At 40.9% G+C, this 19,779-nt stretch overlaps 1 protein-coding gene across 1 annotated transcript in view; it reads left to right on the top strand.

The window, feature by feature from the left end:
• The window catches only part of ADGRD1 (adhesion G protein-coupled receptor D1), a 140,505-nt gene that overhangs the window by 88,191 nt on the left and 32,535 nt on the right, over window positions 1-19,779 (top strand). The window contains exons 16-20 of the mRNA XM_027652149.1: window positions 7,225-7,328; window positions 10,150-10,261; window positions 15,116-15,269; window positions 18,449-18,515; window positions 19,569-19,635. Of these exons, the coding sequence (XP_027507950.1) occupies window positions 7,225-7,328; window positions 10,150-10,261; window positions 15,116-15,269; window positions 18,449-18,515; window positions 19,569-19,635 (504 nt within the window). The remainder of the gene's footprint in view (window positions 1-7,224; window positions 7,329-10,149; window positions 10,262-15,115; window positions 15,270-18,448; window positions 18,516-19,568; window positions 19,636-19,779) is intronic.

Here is a 19,779-nt window from a genome sequence, read left to right as displayed (position 1 = left end):
CTCCCTTGATTTTGATGGGAGGAAATAGGAGACACCTTCCTTGTCCTTAATCCCACAGAATTACATGTAAAAAGTGGGACTGGTGATGCAGGATACTAAAGCCCTCAAATTCCTTAGAGAATTGTTTGGCAGTTGCTGAATTTCACTCAGCAGATGAGAATAAAAAATGACTTTTTATTTTGGAAAAGCACAAATATTTAAGAGTGTTATAATGGTCAAAAGAACTCCTTTGTTCTAGAAGCACGATAGAATATTCTATTTTAATCAGAATACTTAGAAAATAACATAGACTTCCTTTCCATGGTGGAAATGAAAACATTGAACCACTTGGCAGCCAGTTCTTCTTGCTGACTAAAGGATTTCCCAAGCAGTATAAAAAAGTTTTGATACTACACCTTTATCCATCACTGTTCTCTTTTGAATATTTTTAAATTTAGTCATTCTGTTCTCTTGAGTTCAGTCTGTCTCCTGTATTGGCCTTTTCATGCCCTTTCTCCCCAAAGTGTGGTGTAGGGGAGGTTCAGGGCTGAGTACCTGGAGCTGCTGGGCTGCAGTGTAAAACTCAGTCATCCACAGCCCTGAATCCAAATAGACCCTTCTGAGTCAAAGGGAGACATACCTATTTTTGTAGAATTTTACTGGGAGCTGGGTATTTAATTAACCTCAACTTCTCTGAACAGTCTCACACTCAGTCTGGCAGGAGACCATCGTTTCTCTGCCTGCAAGAGCCTGCTGGAGCCCTGCTGGGTTTGATCCTTCTCGTAGCTCTCTCTGGTGGACTTTGTTTTGGTTGTTAATTGGAGAACAGGATGAGCCTGCTCTGGCTGGAACAGAAGGCAGAGAACAGATGTCCAAGTCTCAGGTGCACAGGCAAAAGCAGCTCCTTGGGTGTCGCAGGGGATAATCCGCTGTAACTGCGGCGTTTAACATTCCCTCAGAAACACTGCCAGCATCAGGCCTGTAACAAAGGCAGAAAACCCACACTGCTTTTTTTTTTTGTTTTACTAACAGATATGAAGAACTTGAAAATGCCTGCTTTTCTGATCCCCAAACTTTATTATAATCTGATAGGGCTTCACCACTTGAGTCCTTCCTCCCTGCCACGCTTCCTTCAAGCTCCATTTGAACCAAGAACTTGCTGTGTGAGATCTGTAATGAGCAGATTACCTACTGTTTGATGGCATCTTGCTCAGAACCACTTCGAAAAATGATGGGGGCTTTTAAAAATACTAATTAATATCTTGGCAGAGACGTTTGGAAAATTCTGTATTTTTCGCGCGACAGTGAAAAGTTTTAAATAAGCAGCACCAGGCTGGACTGGCTGGAGGAAAACGTGCCTGTAATCCTGAAAAGCCCCCTCTGTAGCACTTTACTGCAGATCCCCAGGAGTTGTGGAGTTAATAGAGAATGGGAATTCAAAAGCAATTCTGCTGGAAATGGCTGATAAAGGTGATTGCACCGCAAAGTGTGACCCTCAGAGGCCTTTTTTTCTTCGAGCTCACAGAATCTGATACATTGTGACTCGGGAAAAGAAGTTTCTGCATTAAGGTAGACTTCCCTTTCTCTGAGTAGTGGTTGTGCAGTGCCATCAGGCATGGCCCCACCAAAATCATTTCTGTGGTGTCAGGGAGTAGATTGAGCCTCCTGAACTCAACACAGATGTTAATTTGGAGAAGCCATAATGTTATGTACCTAACAAAGTGCTTGGCAAGCTGAAGGAAAACAGGGATTTGTATTTTTATTATTATTTAACATATAAATAAAGGCCTCTCTGGACTGTAGCTGAATTTCAGCAGCCTTTCTGGAGGCAATTAAAACCATTAGCTTCATCAGCCAAGGCCAGCATTTTAATGTCTCTGAGACACTCAGGCTGCCAAAGTTAATTATTCATCCTTTTCTTAATCGGATTCAGATTGCATTTTAAAGGTGCAGCTTCAATAGCACTGGCTGAGCCTTGATTTTTCAACCCTTTCCTCCCCCCAGGAAATGTGTCAGAAGAGGTTGTTCAGCCTTTGCACAAGAAGGGTCTGAGGATGGATTTCAGCCCAGGCCAAAGGCTGCTCAGCTCATGGGAGATTTGTCAGCTGGATAAATGGGGTGAAACCCACCCCTCTTCATAATGTCACGGTGGGAATGATCCCATGAGATGGAAAACTGACCAAAAGGGGCCTTAAAATATAACTCGCTCCTACGTTTGCACTTAGGGCAAAATGCAAAAGCCATGTCTTACGTTTCTACCAGTGAACAAATAACTTTGGTTTTATAAAATGTCTGCACTGTATAAACACATGCAAAGATATATTCTGGGTTCTCAAAGTAAGTAACACTAAGATACAAATGGGAGGGATGATATAATCCTTAGCTTGCAGGACTTTTTTTTTTTTTTTTAAGTTGTAAAACATTTTTTGGTTCAAGAACTTGTCTTTTTCTAGAAGAAGATGAATTGCTTTTCAAAAAGGAGATTTCTAAAGTAGTTTAGACAGTGAAATTACTGCTTTTAGTGCCTTAATGGCCAAGCTGTAATTTGGTATAGGGAAAAACCCTTTCAGGATCAGCTGTGACAAACCTTGGTTTAAGTGTTTGAACTCAGCCCTTTGTCTGACGTGTTGCTTTTAAAGGTGGGTATAGAGTGATGTTTTGCAGTATGTGAAAAAGACAATTTTAGGTCAGTACTTCCCCAAAACATCCCTTTCTTTGGAGAAAGCCCAAAGTACACCCTTTGCAAAGCAGAAGAGTTGTGGTCAACTGACTGAGAGGTGAAGAATGAGCAAAAGGGACAGGGGTGCAAATGTCACACAGAGGAAGGGCACACTGAGCAGAGGGCCCTGTGTGGCCCAGACAGATGCTCTGAGCTGAGTTGTGTTCCTGTAGCCCATCTACCTTTGTGGTGGGTTGGTGTGCTGGGTTCTATGTACAGTCACTCAGTAACCTGACATAAACAACTAGATTTTCTGATCTAGATATAGGGCCTACTGAACAATCTTTCAGCCTGAACTGACCTTTCCCAGAGACGAAAAGTACCATCCCATTATAATAATATATTTTCATCTCCCCGTGCAGCTCTGTTTAAACAGAGGCGTTAGATGTCACCACGAACAGCATCATAAATGAAAAATATACATTTGGAGTCTGAGCTGGTGTCTTTCCAGGATTATTCCTCAGGCCATCCAGTTGCCTGAGAGTTTCCAAAATAAAAGTGTTGAGCAATGCATTGACTTTTACAAGGGAGAACAAGGCTGAGACAATAGATTAATACCACAGATGGGTGGGTCTGCTGAAAGCACCAGCTCTTTGCCCACGCTCTTAGCAACATTTGCAAGGTAAAGGGTGTTACAGCCTCAACCAAAAGGGTGGGAGTGTTATGTGAGGCAGGAATTTTTGATTTGACTTTGTCGAAGCTGGAACTAAGAAACATCTGTCTTTTAGTGTTTGTGATTTCTAACACTCGGGGCTGGATGAGCTCGTTTCCTGGCTTTTCAGCTCGCTGCAGAGTAAGAGAATGACCGTATAAACCCCAAAGAAGCAAAACCTGTTAGAAGAAAAGAATAATTTAATGTGGATTGGAACAAGTGTGAGAATCAGGCTCAGTGGGACTACTTCACAGATTGCTCAATGTTTTATTTGGAACTTTTTCACGCTATTTTCTTTAATAATAACATTACAGCCCAATTAGCATTTTTGTGCTGACTGCAAGATCATCCCAAATTACTGTTTTCTATTCCACATCATGCAGGAAGACTGAAAACTTTTAAAAAAGACAAGCTGAGGTAAGATGAAATCAGCCCGTATCAGAGCATTGGAATGTGTAGGAAATTGTTCCTTAATTGATGATTCACAACACTTTGACGACCCAGGTACTTGTAACAAACTGCTGCTTGTTATCCCTTGCAGTGAGAGCACTCCACACGAGTGCTGTGGGAAGTTAGTAGAGATCTGATATCTTAAATACAGGTTCTCCTCTCTCCTGCACCATATCCCTGAAACAAGGCTGCACACCATGGAAATAACCCCAGGCCTTCTTTTCCTGCTGTATCCTTCGCCCTGGAATTCACATTATCCACAGAAAGGAGCTGGTGTCACCCGCTGCTGGGAACAGGGACCCCCCTCTTGGACCCCTCCAGCCCGAGAGCTCAGTTTGAGAACAGCTATCACTGGTTCCTTAATAATGATAAAAAAAAAGGTTGCAAGCTGACTACAGGCTTTCTGTCCCTCACACTGGGCAAGATGAGGGGGTGAATTGCAGCACTGTTGCTTTTGAAGGAGCTCCCACCAGACTGATTTAAGAGCATCATCCTTAAAGCATCATCAGATTCTGGTTGTGTTTACCAGAGCAAGAGCAATTTCTAGTTGCAGATGCAGGGCCCTGTGTAGGTTATTTTATGTTTCAGAGAATCTTCTGCATTTTATTGTTAAGAGATTTTTTTCCTCCCTTTTTTTTTTTTTTGTTTCTAAGTAATACAGGCTCCATTTGGGAGAACTTGATTCTCATCATGTCTTGCCCTGCAGGGGTTTCTGGAGGAAGACTGAGCTAAAACCCAGAGAAAGACTGTCTTAGAGGCATGTTAGTTTTGATAGAAATTAGTGAGAAAAAGGTGTTTGTGTGATCACCATCTTCTCTTGGATTACTGTGGAAAAAACCAAAGACTTGGATTTTTAGAGGGATTAAGCACCTCTCCTATGAGGAAAGGTTAAGAGAACTGGGATTATTCAGCTTAGAGAAGGCTCCAGGGTGACCTAATTGAGACCTTCCAGTACCTGAAAGGACTACAAGAAAGATAGAGAAAAACTATTTACAAGGGCCTGGAGTGACAGGACAAAGGGGAATGGCTTCACACTGAGAGTAGGTTTGGATTAGACATTAGGAAGAAATTCTTCCCTGTGAGGGTGGGGAGGCCCTGGCACAGGTTGCCCAGAGAAGCTGTGGCTTCCCCATCCCTGGAAGTGTCCAAGGTCAGGTTGGACAGGGCTTGGAGCAACCTGGGCTAGTGGAAGGTGTCCCTGCTCATGGCAGGGGGTGGGACTGGATGAGCTTTAAGGTCCTTTCCAACCAGACCATTCTAGGATTCCATGATTTTTACCAGTTTCCACTAGTTTGCTCCTCTGTATCTTCTGTATTTTTATATGATTTTCCCTTTGCAGATCCTCTGCCAGTGCAAACACTGTGACAGATCTCTAAAAACCTGAATGAGAACTGAGCAGCTCTGACCTCCCCAGGGAACATTTTCTGGCTGCAGGAGTTTGGGAGTGAAAGGAGTGAAGGAAAGCTTTGAACTGCTGAGAAGCACTGATTTCAGAGTGATTTGAAGCTGTGAAAGCTTCCTCTGCTCCCCTCCTCCTTCTGTAGAATTGCAAACCACCTGTAGCCAGAGAAAAGGATGTGTATCAGAGATATCAGGAAATAAGGTCCATCCATTCTGGACATGAATATCCCTGATGAGGAAATCACTTTTAAACTGCTCAATTTACCACACAGATTATTCCTATTTCAGGAATATTCTCTGAAGAATGGCTATCCATGGCTTCTCTGAGGAATGAGGGATGATAGGATCTCTTCTGTAGGAATAATATGGAGCTTTTAAGCTGGTCCAGCACACAGAACTCTTTTGTTTCTTTAATTGATACTGTCCGAGTCAGGGAAAAGAAATGTGCCTTTGGCTGGAAGAGGAAAAACCACTCAAGAGCTGCATCATATTTCCTAGGAACTGTAACACCATAGCAACAGTTGTCTTCCAGTGCTGCTGCTTCATCCCTTAATAGTTCTCAGATTGCTGAGTGAGCCACAAGTTATTCTGCTGTAAAACTTACTGTACATGGGTTGGTTCTGTTGGCAGATAATTGCAGGAAAAATGTACATATGCAACACATCTTTTTGTCTGTGTTTCTGTTTCCTCATAACCACATGGTATGTTATTTCTCTCCTTTAAAAGGAATTTTAATGGAAAGTTTATTGGTGGGGCTGCTTGGGTTTGATAATCTCTAATTAAATACTTTGTTTGGGAGGGAAATTTTTATTGTGCATGTGGAAAACAATAGAAAATCCCAAACATGTGAGAAAGGATTAGTTTTCATTAGATAAAAGTTCCTGTAAAAAAAGTTGGAAAAGATATTGTTCCTTTCAGTATTTTTTCTAATAAATAAATATTTTGAATGAGTTTTCAGCTAGGAATTTAATTTATGGTGAACAGAGATTCAAATTAAAGCATAGTATTTTGAGCATCAAAATTAAAACTTTTTGATTGACTACATATTCCCCCCCCCCCCCCAGTTTATGTTCAGTTTATGAAAATGTCAACTCTATCCAAATTCAAGTCAGGAAAAATGTTTGAAAATTCTTCTGAGATGAGAAAACCTTTTCCTGCCTCGCTCTGTTCTACTTATTATATATTAATACTTCCTGGCTCCCTTTGTTGGGTGGGGCTTTTTGTCATTCTTTTATGAGAACTTGCATGGAAAATTAAAACACACTGTCTGATTAATTTAAGATGAATGGCCAAACCATGGTGTCCCTCCAGCATTGACTCTATCCAGGTTTAACACAGATCCTAGTGGAGAGCACTGGGGAGTTACAGTTTAAATGTTCCTGAAAATTGAATTACTTCTACAAAAGGTGCCTATAGATAAAAACAGAGGCCGAGAGGAGAGGTTTGCACTCCTACTGCTCATGCTGGGTCTTTTCTGGGGTTTTCCATTCTGTGGATGCCAGTCCAGCTCTTCAACAGCCACTGAAAACGTGACACAATTAAACAAAACGAGCGGGCTATAAATGGCCTGTGATTTATGGCTTCTCTGGGTTTGTCAGCTCTCACTGCTGTGAAGCACTTCTGGTATTTGCACAGTGATGTAAATTATTGCAGTGTGAGAGCATTACCTGTGACAGATCCCATCACTGACACTGCCTGTGAGCCCAATAAGCTGCTCTGATCTCAGGCTGGATGATGATGCTGCAGCAGCAGAGAAACCCCAGCTTGTGCTGAGGAAAGCCTGGTGGAGGAAATAAAAGAGGGAGCTAAATGCCATGGGCATGTGGATCCCCTGACTGTGTGACTGAGTTTGGAGCTGGCTCCTCATTTCCTCCTCTAGTAACAGCAGGGAATGACTGTGAACAGCTTCTTCACGAATGGCTGGAGGAGGAAACGCTGACCCGTGGTTCTGCGGTGTGATAAATCAATTAATAGTTGTCATTTCGTTTTTGTTTTTGTTTTTGTTTTTTTCCTTTGTGTGCAGCTAGCAAGAGAACACCAGGTGGCCCTCTCCTCCATCACTTACATTGGCTGTGCTCTGTCCATCTTCTGCCTGACGATCACGCTGGTCACATTTGCTATATTGTCGTGAGTAATTTTAAATTAATAACCTGCTGAGCAGCTATCACTGCGGGAAGGGAAGCAGAGCCTTTCAGGCCACCGAGTAGGATCCCTTCAGGTGCTCAGGATAAAACAAAGGCTATTAATTCTACAACCTCCCTTAATTGGATTCTGCACATGTATTTGTAACACTTGATTGGTTATTTCTAAATTACTTTCATTTCCTGAAATGGGGTGGTCTTTATACAGCAAGCTATTTCCATCCTGTGAGGGATTTTTAGATTTTTTTTTTTTAAAAACTTTCCATGTTTTTCTATAGTTCAGGAGTCTTGCAAGGAGGCTACTGCCTCCTTGCAAGACTCCTGAACTATAGAAAAACATGGAGTTGGATGGGAGCTCAAAACATGGATGACTTGGTTGGGAGCTCAAAGCAAGTGCAATATGAGCAAGGACTGCAGGATCACCCCCTCTGCCCCCCTCACCCTCATCTTTGGGTTGCTTGGAGTGTACAGTCAGTCCTTCTGTCTGCTCTTGGGCTGGAAGGCGGCGTGTTTATAAAGGAATGCCCAGAAAGGAAGTCTCAGTCAACATTAGAGCTTGCCTGCCTTTTGTTTCATGCAACATGTACACAATTACATCATACAAGCCACATTTATTTTCGAGTTGCTGTTCTCCGTTAGGCTGGTTATCTAATGTGTTGTTTTAGGAGGATGAAGGACACTGTAAGCAGTGTGATATTCACTCCACAGCTCGTGTTTAAAACCTCTGGATCTCTGCAGCCTCCTGCCTGGAACAGGGCACTCTTTGCACTGGAATATTTCTGCTACAGGGCACTCAGGGTCTTTACGCCTGTTTATTTTCCAACAGTGATAACTGAGTTTGAGGCCCAGCTGGCCTTGATACAAACATTTCCAAGAAAGAAGATTTCATAGAGGTTTTTTTCTAAATAAAAACCAGAAAACATGACAAAGGGTGAAGCAACTTGTCTGAGGTTGTGCAGCAGAGTGGTTGAGCAGCAAGGAATGGGATTCTTCGTCTCCTTTCACACACTAAACCATATTCTTCCTACTCAGGAGTTCAGCTTTTGATTTCTGTGCCTAAGAATGTATTTTGGACATCCCGTTAAGAGGCCAGTTTCTAGGGAAAATGACTTACTGTAAAAACAGTAAACTGATTGCAGTGTTTGTTTGTTCCAAACCCTGCATTATTTTCAAGTCTCAAGATCTGTGTTGGTCATACTTGGATTAAATGTGTAACGTGTGGCAAAATCCACTCTAAATAACTCCAACAACTGCCTGTCTGGCACTGTGCTGTTGGCATGTTTAGGCTGAGGGGAATGATCTGTTCCACTTTTGTCTGAGTGCAAAATTGGATGTTATAGTGTTTAGAAAGAAAAAAGGAGTAAAGGGAGGAGGTGGTGTGGCTGCAGGAGGGCTGAAAACTCCTCAAGAAACTGGAGGCAAAGAGAAGACTTTTGCAAGAGAGCTTGGGACCAGCTGACTGTCCCGGGGTTAAAGCACCCCACCTACACACAGGATCCTTCAAACTGCCAATCAAAAATAATTTGATTAGGTTTTCACTGGAGAGCAGGGTCTCGTTAAACAGCTGAAGTGAAATTTTGCAATGTGGTGTTAGATGACCATAACGTAAGCGGAGAAGAATCTGGCAAGTTCTTCGCTGCTCCGCGTCCCGGCAGCGCCGGGCGGTTCCCGGGAGGCCAGGCAGTCCTGCTCCCCTCCTGGGGAACACTACCCCAGCCTGCCACCACCAGAAGCTCTATTAGAAAGCCATTGGCACCAGGCAGCACATCCTGACTCTTTGGATTCCTTTTAGGACACAGATACTTCTCGTCGTTTCCCTCTTCGTTCTCTTCCAACGGAGCGCTGGCTGCGGCAGTGCTGGAAGGGCAGGGCTGGCACAGCCATGGTCTGCATTGTCCAGTCCGTGTCACTCTGCTGCAGCGGCACACACAGTGGCTGCAGGAGTCACCCCCATGCAGTGTGACACAACAAAAGGACGGGAGTGGGTGGAGTTGAGTGGAGGAGACACACACTTCCCATCGCCAACGGCCCGGGTGTCCTGAGATGATTAAAACTGCTGGTGGGGGCTGGCAGGCAGCATGGATGGAAATGGGGAACCTGTTATCACCAATACTGCTTTTTAAAGAGCAGAATGAAATTGTGGGAAAGGCCTGAGATGTTCAGATCAGTGTTTTTGTTTTCTGTTTCCTATTTCTGGATGAGAACAGAAACACGAGGTCAGAAGACTTCCAGGAAAGCATGTTCTTGTCCGAGTTCCAGCTGTTTTTTGCAAAGCCAAGAGAGATGTGTTCAAATGATGTTGTAATCACTGTCAGGTCTCTGTCAAGATAGGCACTGCCCATCTGTGTATAGAACTATAGTTCCTGTGCCCAGAAGCTGATAATAGTATAAGTCAAAATCATAACAAAGGTCTTTTCACATTCCCTTATTTCTCACACAGGCAAATACCAGCAAAATAAATCCAGGAGTTCTGTGGCACAGTGTGGGCTGACTGGTGTAAGGTGCAGTGTGCTTTCTGTGAGGTGCAGGTCTGACCTCCTCAAGATATTCTGCCACTAGTCATGAACAGAGCTTTTTCATGTGCAAATCAATCTTTCTACTGCCTTCAGGACAGCAGCAGAATATCAAAGCAACCACTCAGGTACCACTCCATCCTGGTGGAAGGAGAACTCAGAAGACATCGTAATAACCCCACCAAAACCAATAAGCAGAAGTCAATCTAAATGCTTGCTGATAAATCATAAATATATTCTCAGAATGCTTCTGGCAATGCTGTTTTGTTCCCATGTGTTTCTGCCTTCTGCCAGGTCTGTCAGCACCATCCGCAACCAGCGCTACCACATCCACGCCAACCTGTCCTTTGCTGTCCTGGTGGCCCAGATCCTGCTCCTCACCAGCTTCCAGTTCACCCCTGGCACTGTAAGTCCTAAGAAGAAAAACAATTTTGTTTGGAATGAACGCCACGTGCAAGAAAGCGTCTTCCACGTGAGATCTCCTATTTTTAACATGCCTTAAGCCAAAAAATGCCTTCCTGGATAAAGCATTTTGTGCACCCAAACGGTGTTATTGTGGTACCTGGCCATCTCGGGGTGTTTGCCAAACCAAAAGCAACGTGCACCCATCAAATGGGAAAAATCACTGTAGAAATGGAGCACACTTCAGTGTGTTTTCAAATGTCATGGCTGATTTCGCCTGACATGGCTCGTGCTTTCTCTCACCCACTTAAAACTTTAGGAATTCTCTATTGGAGAATATTGTATATCTTGTGTGTTTAGGTAAGGTATTTGTATTTGGGTTAATGTTTTGGGTTGGTTTGGTTGGGTTTTGTGTTTGTTTGTTTGTTTGTTTTTTCTGGTGGTGGTGTTGATTTCTTTTAATTTTCTGCTCTCTGCTCTGGTACATTTTTGCCTCTTTTTTTCTTTCCCCATATTAAAAAGTCTTCTGATTTTCAATGGAAGGCAATGAGCTTTCTGATTGAGCTTTGGCAATATCTTCTACTGCCTTGGAGGGCAAAATAGAAGGTGTTCGTTTTTTGCTCAAAAAGTTTTGTTTGTGGGGCAGAACACACTGTTTTTCTGAATAGAAGATTTATTGATGATGATCTCTACTCTGTAGATTTAGATGATTTTTAAGTAGAATTTGTGTAATAATCAGTGCCAAAGGTAAAGCAACTATTGTTTAATTAGCCAGAGGTGACAGAAAGCACTAAGTGTCACTGTGTAAGACTTTAATCCAAGATATTGTAAAACATATATATATTTCTCTGGCCATCTAAGGCAGCCACTTAAGCAACAACACTTTCATATTGCTCACATGGTACTTAAGCTCTATGCATGTATAGGCTTTTTTCTGCCTGATCACATAGATTGGAACTTGAAATTACAGATTGATTTTATGGATCTGCTGCTACAGGTGGGAATTCCTCATGCAGAGTACCAGGATCTAAACCATTAAAACTGGCATCTAAAACAGCTGGGTTAGATTGAGACAAATAGGCCAAGTTAACAGTATTACATACCAGTAAAACCAATTTCTTTCCACTGTTGTGTTTAAAAAATGCAATTTTAAGTAACATAAGGTCTGTTGATGGAAAGTCTCACCTGAGAAGCAGAAACAAAACCTGATTTTACAATAAACTTCCAGTGTGCTCTGTTTTTGTAATGATCAAAACTTGGCTAGTTTGGTGCCCAGCTGTTGCTCCATATTACTTTTCAGAAGCAGTGAGTGGCTTCTATTAATCTCTTTTTTCTTCTGTTTATTCTCAGTGCAAGTCAAGATGAGGTTTGCACATTCTTCATTTTGCCAATACAACAGCTACCTAAATTTATATTCAGCTCAAATGGGATCCCTTGCAATTTTGTTAAGTTTATAAATAATGATTATATCTGGTTTTGCATAGGCTATTACTACCTGAGGATCTAAAAGCACTTTGTAAAATGAAGTTCATACTCTTTTGCTGCTTAGCATTCAGGTGGGTCCTGAAGGAGTGAGGTAATGTGCAAGGGAGAAAATGGTAGGGAATCGTTTAGAAGGAAGATGAAATGGAGACAGTGAAGAGCAGCAAAAGATATAACTTGAAACTGAAGGAAGTTGAAACCAGGCATGAAAATAATCCTCTCTGAGAGCTAAAACCCTGCTGAAAGGACGTGGGCTTGAGGGCAATAATGGGTTCACTCAGTGTATCAGTGTGTCTTATTCTCACAGTTTCTCATTTTTCATCCATTCCAGGCTTTCAGACAATCCAGCTGAGTCACTTCAGCTAGTGTGTGAAAGCCTCTTTACACCTTATCAAGGCCACCATCACCTCCAGTCTTTAAAATCCTGTGAAACACTGGCTGTGTTTCCTGGTTTTGCTTGGATGTGGGTAGAGCTCGTGTTCTCCAGAGGCCTGTCCCAGTGTCCACCTACATCTATACTGTGCCTTGTTCACACACAGGTGTCTTGCTTGTTTAGTCAAGCTTGTGAAGCGCTCACATAGGCTGAAGTTGCAGTTTAATAAGTGCATATTTTCTCTTAAACCTATTCAAAACTTACTTTAGTTAAGTAAATTAAATTGGAACAGTAGCACCCAGAAAGCAAGACCTGTTTTATACCACAGGCTTTGTCAAGTGAAATGCTTCACAGAATCCATGGATATTTCAGCCCTACCTCCTCTATAACAGCAGTAATTGAATGGTATAACACTGTAAAGATCTTAAAGTTGAAGAATGTGATGTAAACACTGTCTACTGTGCTTTTATTTTTATCGTTTTAGCCTCTCAAAATCAGGGGGGTTGTGATTCATCCTTTTATTAGCCTCACGTCCTTACTCCATGCTCTGTTCTCACTGGCTCTGACAGCAGTTTTAATACCTTTAATTGCAGCTTTAATTGAATTGCTAAATGGTCGTTTACAGAAAGAGGGAGGCAGTATTTACACTAGAAGGTGTGAATTTGTAATCTTCTGCTTCTGCCAGAGACCGGGCATCAGTGCCAGGCAGTTTGGAAGTGCCCTTGTTTGAGAGAAGCAGTGGGACCCTTTTGTGGTACCCCCTTGCTTGAGCCAATGCAGTACCTTGGGAAAAAACAGACCCTGAGCTGGCATCACTTCCTTGCATGACTGCTTTGAGCCTCTCCATCCTTTTCCTGTCTCCCTCTCTAGGGACATTTAGTTTTTGATTCCAGATACGGCACAGAGCATTCCCCTGGTAATTTCAGGTGTGTGATATAATAATTTACAGTTTGTACTACAGCAATTTTCCTTTTGTTGAGTAAGACTGATTTCTAACCACGAACCTCTGTTTTCACTCACAGGACTTTGATCTTTGTAATATACTTTATTGATTGATTTATAAAAGCTGGTCACTGATACCTAACATCAGTAGGGCTAAAACAGGAGTCTTAAATGATCATGGTATATTCCAGGAATATGTCATATTCCCAAAAACAGGTTGTCTTTCTTCTAGAAAAAGCAAATCTTTTTGCACAAAATATTTTTTTCCTATACTGCCAAATTTCTAAGATATCTTTGCTATCCACATGCCAGTCTGATGACTTCCCTCAGACTTTCAGCAACAGATGAATTTGTTTCTTCAGAGAGCTTTGCAGTCTTAGTTACTGACTCTACTATAGACTGGAGAGCACCATTCTTTTAACAGATTCCCAAACCACAGAGTATGTTTGCAAGTAGTTAACCATCAACATTTCTTTAGGCTCCTAAAGCCTTCCAAAGGCCTGAGAGTGTTTGTGGGAAAAACTGAAGTGTTATTTAAACATAGGGAAATGCAAATTGAAATATAAGGTGTTAAGTAGCATTGTGGTTTCCCAGCAAAACCAGAAAATTTAATGTGTCTACTACTTGCAGTTCTGGGTCAGTGTATGGAGCTGGATTTCTCCCTCAGTACTCCTGCATGGCATTGCTGAAAACAATTCCAAATTGAGAGGTGAAATGAGCTGCTTTTCTTTATGATATGTTTAAAATTACCTGCCTGTTTTAAGACTGTCCTCTGAGTCATGACTAATATTTTTCTGAGAGGCCTTTCTGAGAATTTGCTTTACTTTCTCAACCACCATAATATGATGGGCCTTGCTGCTGGCTGGGCTGATTTTTCTGTTTCCACAGACTCACATGTAGTCAACTCTAAGAGTAACAGTAATGAGATTTGCCTTTTTACAAGTATTGTGCTAAAAGCAGAGTGCATCCTATGATACAGCAGGGGAGACATGCTTGGGTTTAGTACACAAAGGCTCAGCTTTTCAATGCTTTTTCAAGAAGGCAATTTTGTCATTTAACTTCTAAGCCATCATTAAGGCACAAAACCAGAACAAGCAGCAACTTTGCTATGGATTTTATGTACAAATCTGCAACTAAGCATTATACAGAATTACACACAGATCAGCCTCCTGGTATTTCACTGTGTTCTATTTCTCTGCTGTTTTGTGATTCATATTGTTTGGCTACTCAAACCTTGGAAAGTATCCATTTGACAGAACTAGCTTGTAAGTCAGGTTTATGTTGCATTTATGTTTTTGAGGCGTAATCTTCTGGTGGAAATCAAAAGGCATTAAAATGCATTTTATAGCCTTATGATAAAACTAACTGGAAAGGCTTTTACCATTTTTGTCAATAAGCTAATCTGGTTTAATAATATGTCCCTGAACTTTGCGAAGTACTAAACCACATACAGACCTCACTTACATGAATTAACCCCAAATTTATTGCTTTTGAATACATGTAGTCACATTGGATTTGCATTAGAATATCTTTGCATTAGCACAGAACCAGCTGAGTACAAGTGAGAACATACAGAAAAGCATCAATTTTCATTGTACTATCGAGTCCCAACATTTTAGTTTTCATTAGTGTACAAAGTCCCAAATCATCAACAAAAAGAATAAAATGCCAGCACAGGCATAGAAGTTACTCCACTTCTTTGACTCCTGTACTTGCTACAGGCTCAGGAGCTGGATGTAGACACTTCAGTTTTGAATTCTTGAATATTTTGTAGACTTTAGTAGGAGTATTGCTCCTGCTGTTAGAAATAAATAACTCATTTGGATTTCCACATTGTGTTTGACAATGTTGTTTGGTTTTTTTCTGGTTTCTTTTAAAGGTAAGAGGATTTGAAACTGTCTGAAAATGCTGTAGAAAAACGAAATTGCCTGGTGCTTTTTTTTAAAGACTTTTACTTCAGTGATTTAGCACGTAAATGTATATAGAAATTAAATAGAAATTGGAAACCCGATGTGACTGTATCACAAAGAAGTAATGCATTAATTTTTATTCTTAATTTAGGTGCCTTGCAAGATCTTGGCCATTCTCCTTCATTTTTTCTTCCTGAGTGCTTTTGCCTGGATGCTGGTGGAAGGATTTCATCTCTACAGTATGGTGATCAAAGTATTTGGGTCAGAAGAAAGCAAGCACTTATACTATTATGGAGTTGGATGGGGTAAGCATTTAGTAGCTGCTTACTTTAGGTCTCCTTACTATAGGACCAGATTGTATTCAGAATGCATGTTTGAAACTGTCATCTTAAGATCACAGTTTGCCTTCTGAGAGTAGGTCTGTTGGATAAGAAAATGCATAATTTTTCTGGCTGTAATTAGACTTTAAAATGTATAGTCCTTAAACCTAATTCCACTGCAGTGAATTCCACGACACCTCAAGGCCAAATCAGACCCTGAATTACCAAATTAAGAGCAGGACTGTGGGAGGGAGGTCTCACTGCACCATTTTTTTATACTTTAGCTTACCCAATTGTTATACTGACCTAAGATGATTGTAAGAATTTGAAGACAAGGATGTCTCATCTCATGTTAGTCAAAATGGACAGTTCATTTATTGGTTCTGTGCTTTCAACTGAAGTGTGAATATGTTTGGCTTTTGCAAACTCACAGTTCCTGGAATAAAGACAACTCTCCTCCTGAATTTAAAAACCCAGGTCCATCATTCTTGTCTAAGCAGAAACACTGGGTTGAGCATGTGTTTAAATGTTTGCAAAGTCCCTGCTAATGACAAATCAAAACTTGAGGCCACGATGAGGAGAGAGGGACAAGGAATTCTCCACCAACCTCCCAACATCTATTGAGGGATCTGAGAGGTGCTTTTGCTGTAAAATGAGTTCAGTGGCAATGGGAGGGACAGGACACCAAATGTGCAGAGCTGATTGAAGTTCCCATGAGTTACCTTTAGTCCCAAGGGTGCTGGAATTAACTCAAAGCCTGCAGTTGCCAGGAATTTACAAAAGAAAAAAAAAAGCAATTTGAGGAAGGTGATAGTATCCTACCATTAAAACTACCTTGACATTGATTGGGTAAAAAAACCACAACCCTTCTTTTTTTCCCTTGATGATTCAGGACAACACACAGAGATTATTGTAGCAAAGCTTTTCCCTCCCACCGTTTTTGGGACACTGATGACAGAGTTTGTGATACTGGAGATTCTGCTGTGGCACTTTGGCCTTACCATGTTTTCCTATTTCAGCCAATTTTCTCTCCTTTAGAGACTGTCACAGATTGAAGACTTTGTTCTGAGCTGTCAAAAGATGTAAATGTCTTTATTTGCTGTTAGTTGATGCAGTCCCAGACTTCTGCCTAGATATGACATAACACAGCAGAAGAAAATCATAGAAAATGAACTTCTACGATATAAATGGGAGAATATACTTTTTCCCATCAAGCAAAATAGATCTTTTCATCATTGGAAGGAAATATACTTTCACTTGTGTCTAATGCTTCATCTTTCTCAGCAGATGACATATTTAGCCTTTTAGAATTAATGTCCTAAAATTGCTTTAAATTGTCTGCCACAGAGTTTCTATAGCCTGCTAGTTTGATTTTAGGTGGTTTTTTTTTCCTTATACAGAAGGTACAGAAACTTTCAAAATACAGCATCCAGGTTTACAGGCATTTTCCATTTCATTTGTCAGTAGTGCCTCAGAAACACAGAATGGTTTGGGTTGGAAGAGATGTGTTATGGGTGTAGACTAAACTTCACAGCTCCTATGTAATTACTGCTGAAAAAAAATTAAGCAAACACACTTATTTTTGTGCATATTTGATAATCCACATGAATTCTTCAATCCAGATAAAATCTTACAATCATCTTAGGATAAAAATATATATTTTTTTCAACCTTTATGGAGTTAATTGAATAGTTGTTCCTTAAAGGAAAAATACTCTTATTTTACTACAACAAAACCTTGCTTCTTCCTCCATTGCCATTATCCATTTAGTGTCTTGTTAATGCAATGGAAAGGCAAACAGAGCACTACAGGCTGCAGACCATTTTATTCTCACTGACTTAACAGCTCTTCTAATGCTGGTGACTGCTCTATGTTTCATCTGCATAAGTTTTATTATCTTCCAAAGGAACTCTATTTAATTTTCTTCTTCACTGCCATTTAAAATTGATAAAGAGTTGTGCTAAATCCTTTGGATATCCAGCATTTGACTGGGTGAAAAAAAAGTGATGGACTAGAAATATAAAGAAGAATTAATCAGGTACAGGTATTTTTACTTCAGTGACAAAGTCCCTTCTGTGGGAAGACAACTTGCATCAGCAAACAATATCTGTATTCAATATCTACTCTGCAACCAAAGATGTGCTTGGGAATGTGAACACAAACCTGTGGGACCTTTAGTCCAGGCAGCTCACATATCCATGGCATATTGATTATCTGTGCTTAATTGCTCTGGTGAATATAATTATTCCTGATTTTGTTCAGCTCTGTGTAGGAATTTCCCTTCTTAAATAGACAAGTGAGACAGTAAACTAAAATCTTACCTTTGATTGGATCTTACACAAGTGTTACATTTAAGATATTATTCCTGATTAGGACAAGCATGAGAAAGCAGAATGAAGCTCATGGGACATTAAATTCCATCCTACAGGATGGATTTCAAAGTCTAAGACTTAAACAATGCCTGTAGATGATGCTCCTTAACTACTGAGTATTTCATTGTATAAATACATATACATATAAATATATAAATATTTATAAATGTACTTCTAGCTGCAATCATTAAAGACTGAAAATACTTCTTCCAAAAATTATAGGTCTGTCAGTACAGGAAAACTTCATAGAATTTGTGAGGATGATAGTATTAAAATTAAGCAGAAATTGCTTGTCAGAGAATTTTGTAAAACCCTCATGCAGAAAACCTGAAGAATTAAAGAGAAAAATTGCAACTTTAGGCTATCATGTCGAATACTCTGTCTGGGACCTGGTTATTAAATTCTGTAAGTTGATAAAAGCTGAACCCTTCACATTTTATTAAATCATACAGGAATTACCAGACAATCACATGGTAGCACTGCTTGAGTAGCAAGAGGCAGAAATTACACCAACAAAAACCAGGCTGAAAGAGGACTGTGATTGACAAGGAAATTTGCACTAATTCAGTTTAACTGTTAAACTAGTGCTTTATTGAAAAGCCATTTTGGTTTTCCGACATCAATTGATTAAAACAAGTTGGATTACACAGCTGCAGGAGGATGTCAAGTTAGACTTAATTTGAAAATGACTCTGAGCTGTTCTGTTCATCCAAAATTTAGCAGAACTCGCTGGGTTTACTGGAAGACAGTGCTTTTTTTCCTAATATTGCCACTGCCTTTGCCTTTCTGCAGGCTGCCCACTGGTGATTTGTGTCATTTCTGCAACATCATCCCTAGACAGCTACGGAGAAAGTGGCAAGTGAGTATGAAAATGTCCCCACTCCAGGTGCAAAAAAGATGAAAAATCTGATGTGGAGGAAACTCGTAGATGTGTTAACGGGGCTGTGGAGCTGCAAGGTCCTCCTGAGGAGCAGGGGAGACAACTTGCAAAAGCACGACTCGTTCTTATTCTTAGACATATTCTGGGATTTTCTTAGACATAGAAGCCTCAGGTTTGCTTTTCACCGCTCAGATGATGCACAAAAAGCTCCTGAGATGTTTTGCCTGTTTTATCTTTCACTGCAGAGGCACGAGGCCTCCTCAGTGAGCTCCCTGCTCGCCCCCTGCTCAGGGTAATCTCTGATTAAAGATATCCAGTCTTCTGAGGAAAACTGCAGTTCTGGAACAAAAATATACTTACTTGGGGGAAAGTGGTTAAAATAATGTGATTTTTCCTTCACATCTCAAGATCTAGAATGGATCATGTCCAACACTTGGAAAATTAAGTTCCTTTCTAATTTAGGAAGAGTGAATTAACCAAAAGAACAAGATAGGATTTAATCCTACCATAACGTAAGCAGAAGCTTTGGAGCAAAGATTGTTATTTTGTGTGTAGTACCCTGGCTTATCTCATCAGGGCTGGAAGAAGTGCCCATGAAGCTGAGAGTGTGTTGAGCAGCCCCTTTCCCCAGCACCAGCCAGGCAAGGCAGGGAAGGCTTCAATTATGTCCCTGGCTGCAATGACAATGCTCCAGCACTGAAATCACTGCCTGTGACTGAGGATACAAGAAAAACAAAGAGCAAATAAAACATTTCCTTTCTTCCCATCTTTCCACCCCTGATGCTGTTTGAAAGTGGGCTGGGGCAGAGCTGTCACTGACTCTTTGCAAGACACAAATCCAAATGAGATCCTGCCTTGGATTCCCTGAGTGTGAGGGGGAAAGGAGTTTCTTCCTGGGGCACTCTCATGTCTCTTGCTTTTAAAATTCACTGGTCTTTTTGCACTCTCTTTGAATTGCTCTTTTAAATTAAGAACATTACTAATTAAATGACTGTGTGCTTCGTCTGAAATCATTCTGATTTCTCCCTGCAGCTGCTGGCTTTCACTGGAGAATGGAGCAATCTGGGCTTTTGTGGTGCCTGCGATGTTTGTCATTCTGGTAGGTAAAACCACAGCAGCTGCTGTTTTCTTGTTGCATTTCTGTGTCAGCAGAACTGGCTGAAGGCCTGGGGTCAATCCTTGTGCCAGCCCAGTGAAAGAGCAGTCGTGAATGTTCCAGAACTACTTGGTTCCTCCTCCAGTT

This window comes from Corapipo altera, unplaced genomic scaffold (genome assembly GCF_003945725.1).
Source record: "Corapipo altera isolate COAL_440 unplaced genomic scaffold, ASM394572v1 67, whole genome shotgun sequence".
Taxonomy (NCBI): domain Eukaryota; kingdom Metazoa; phylum Chordata; class Aves; order Passeriformes; family Pipridae; genus Corapipo; species Corapipo altera.
This window is presented reverse-complemented; position numbering and strand designations above follow the sequence as displayed.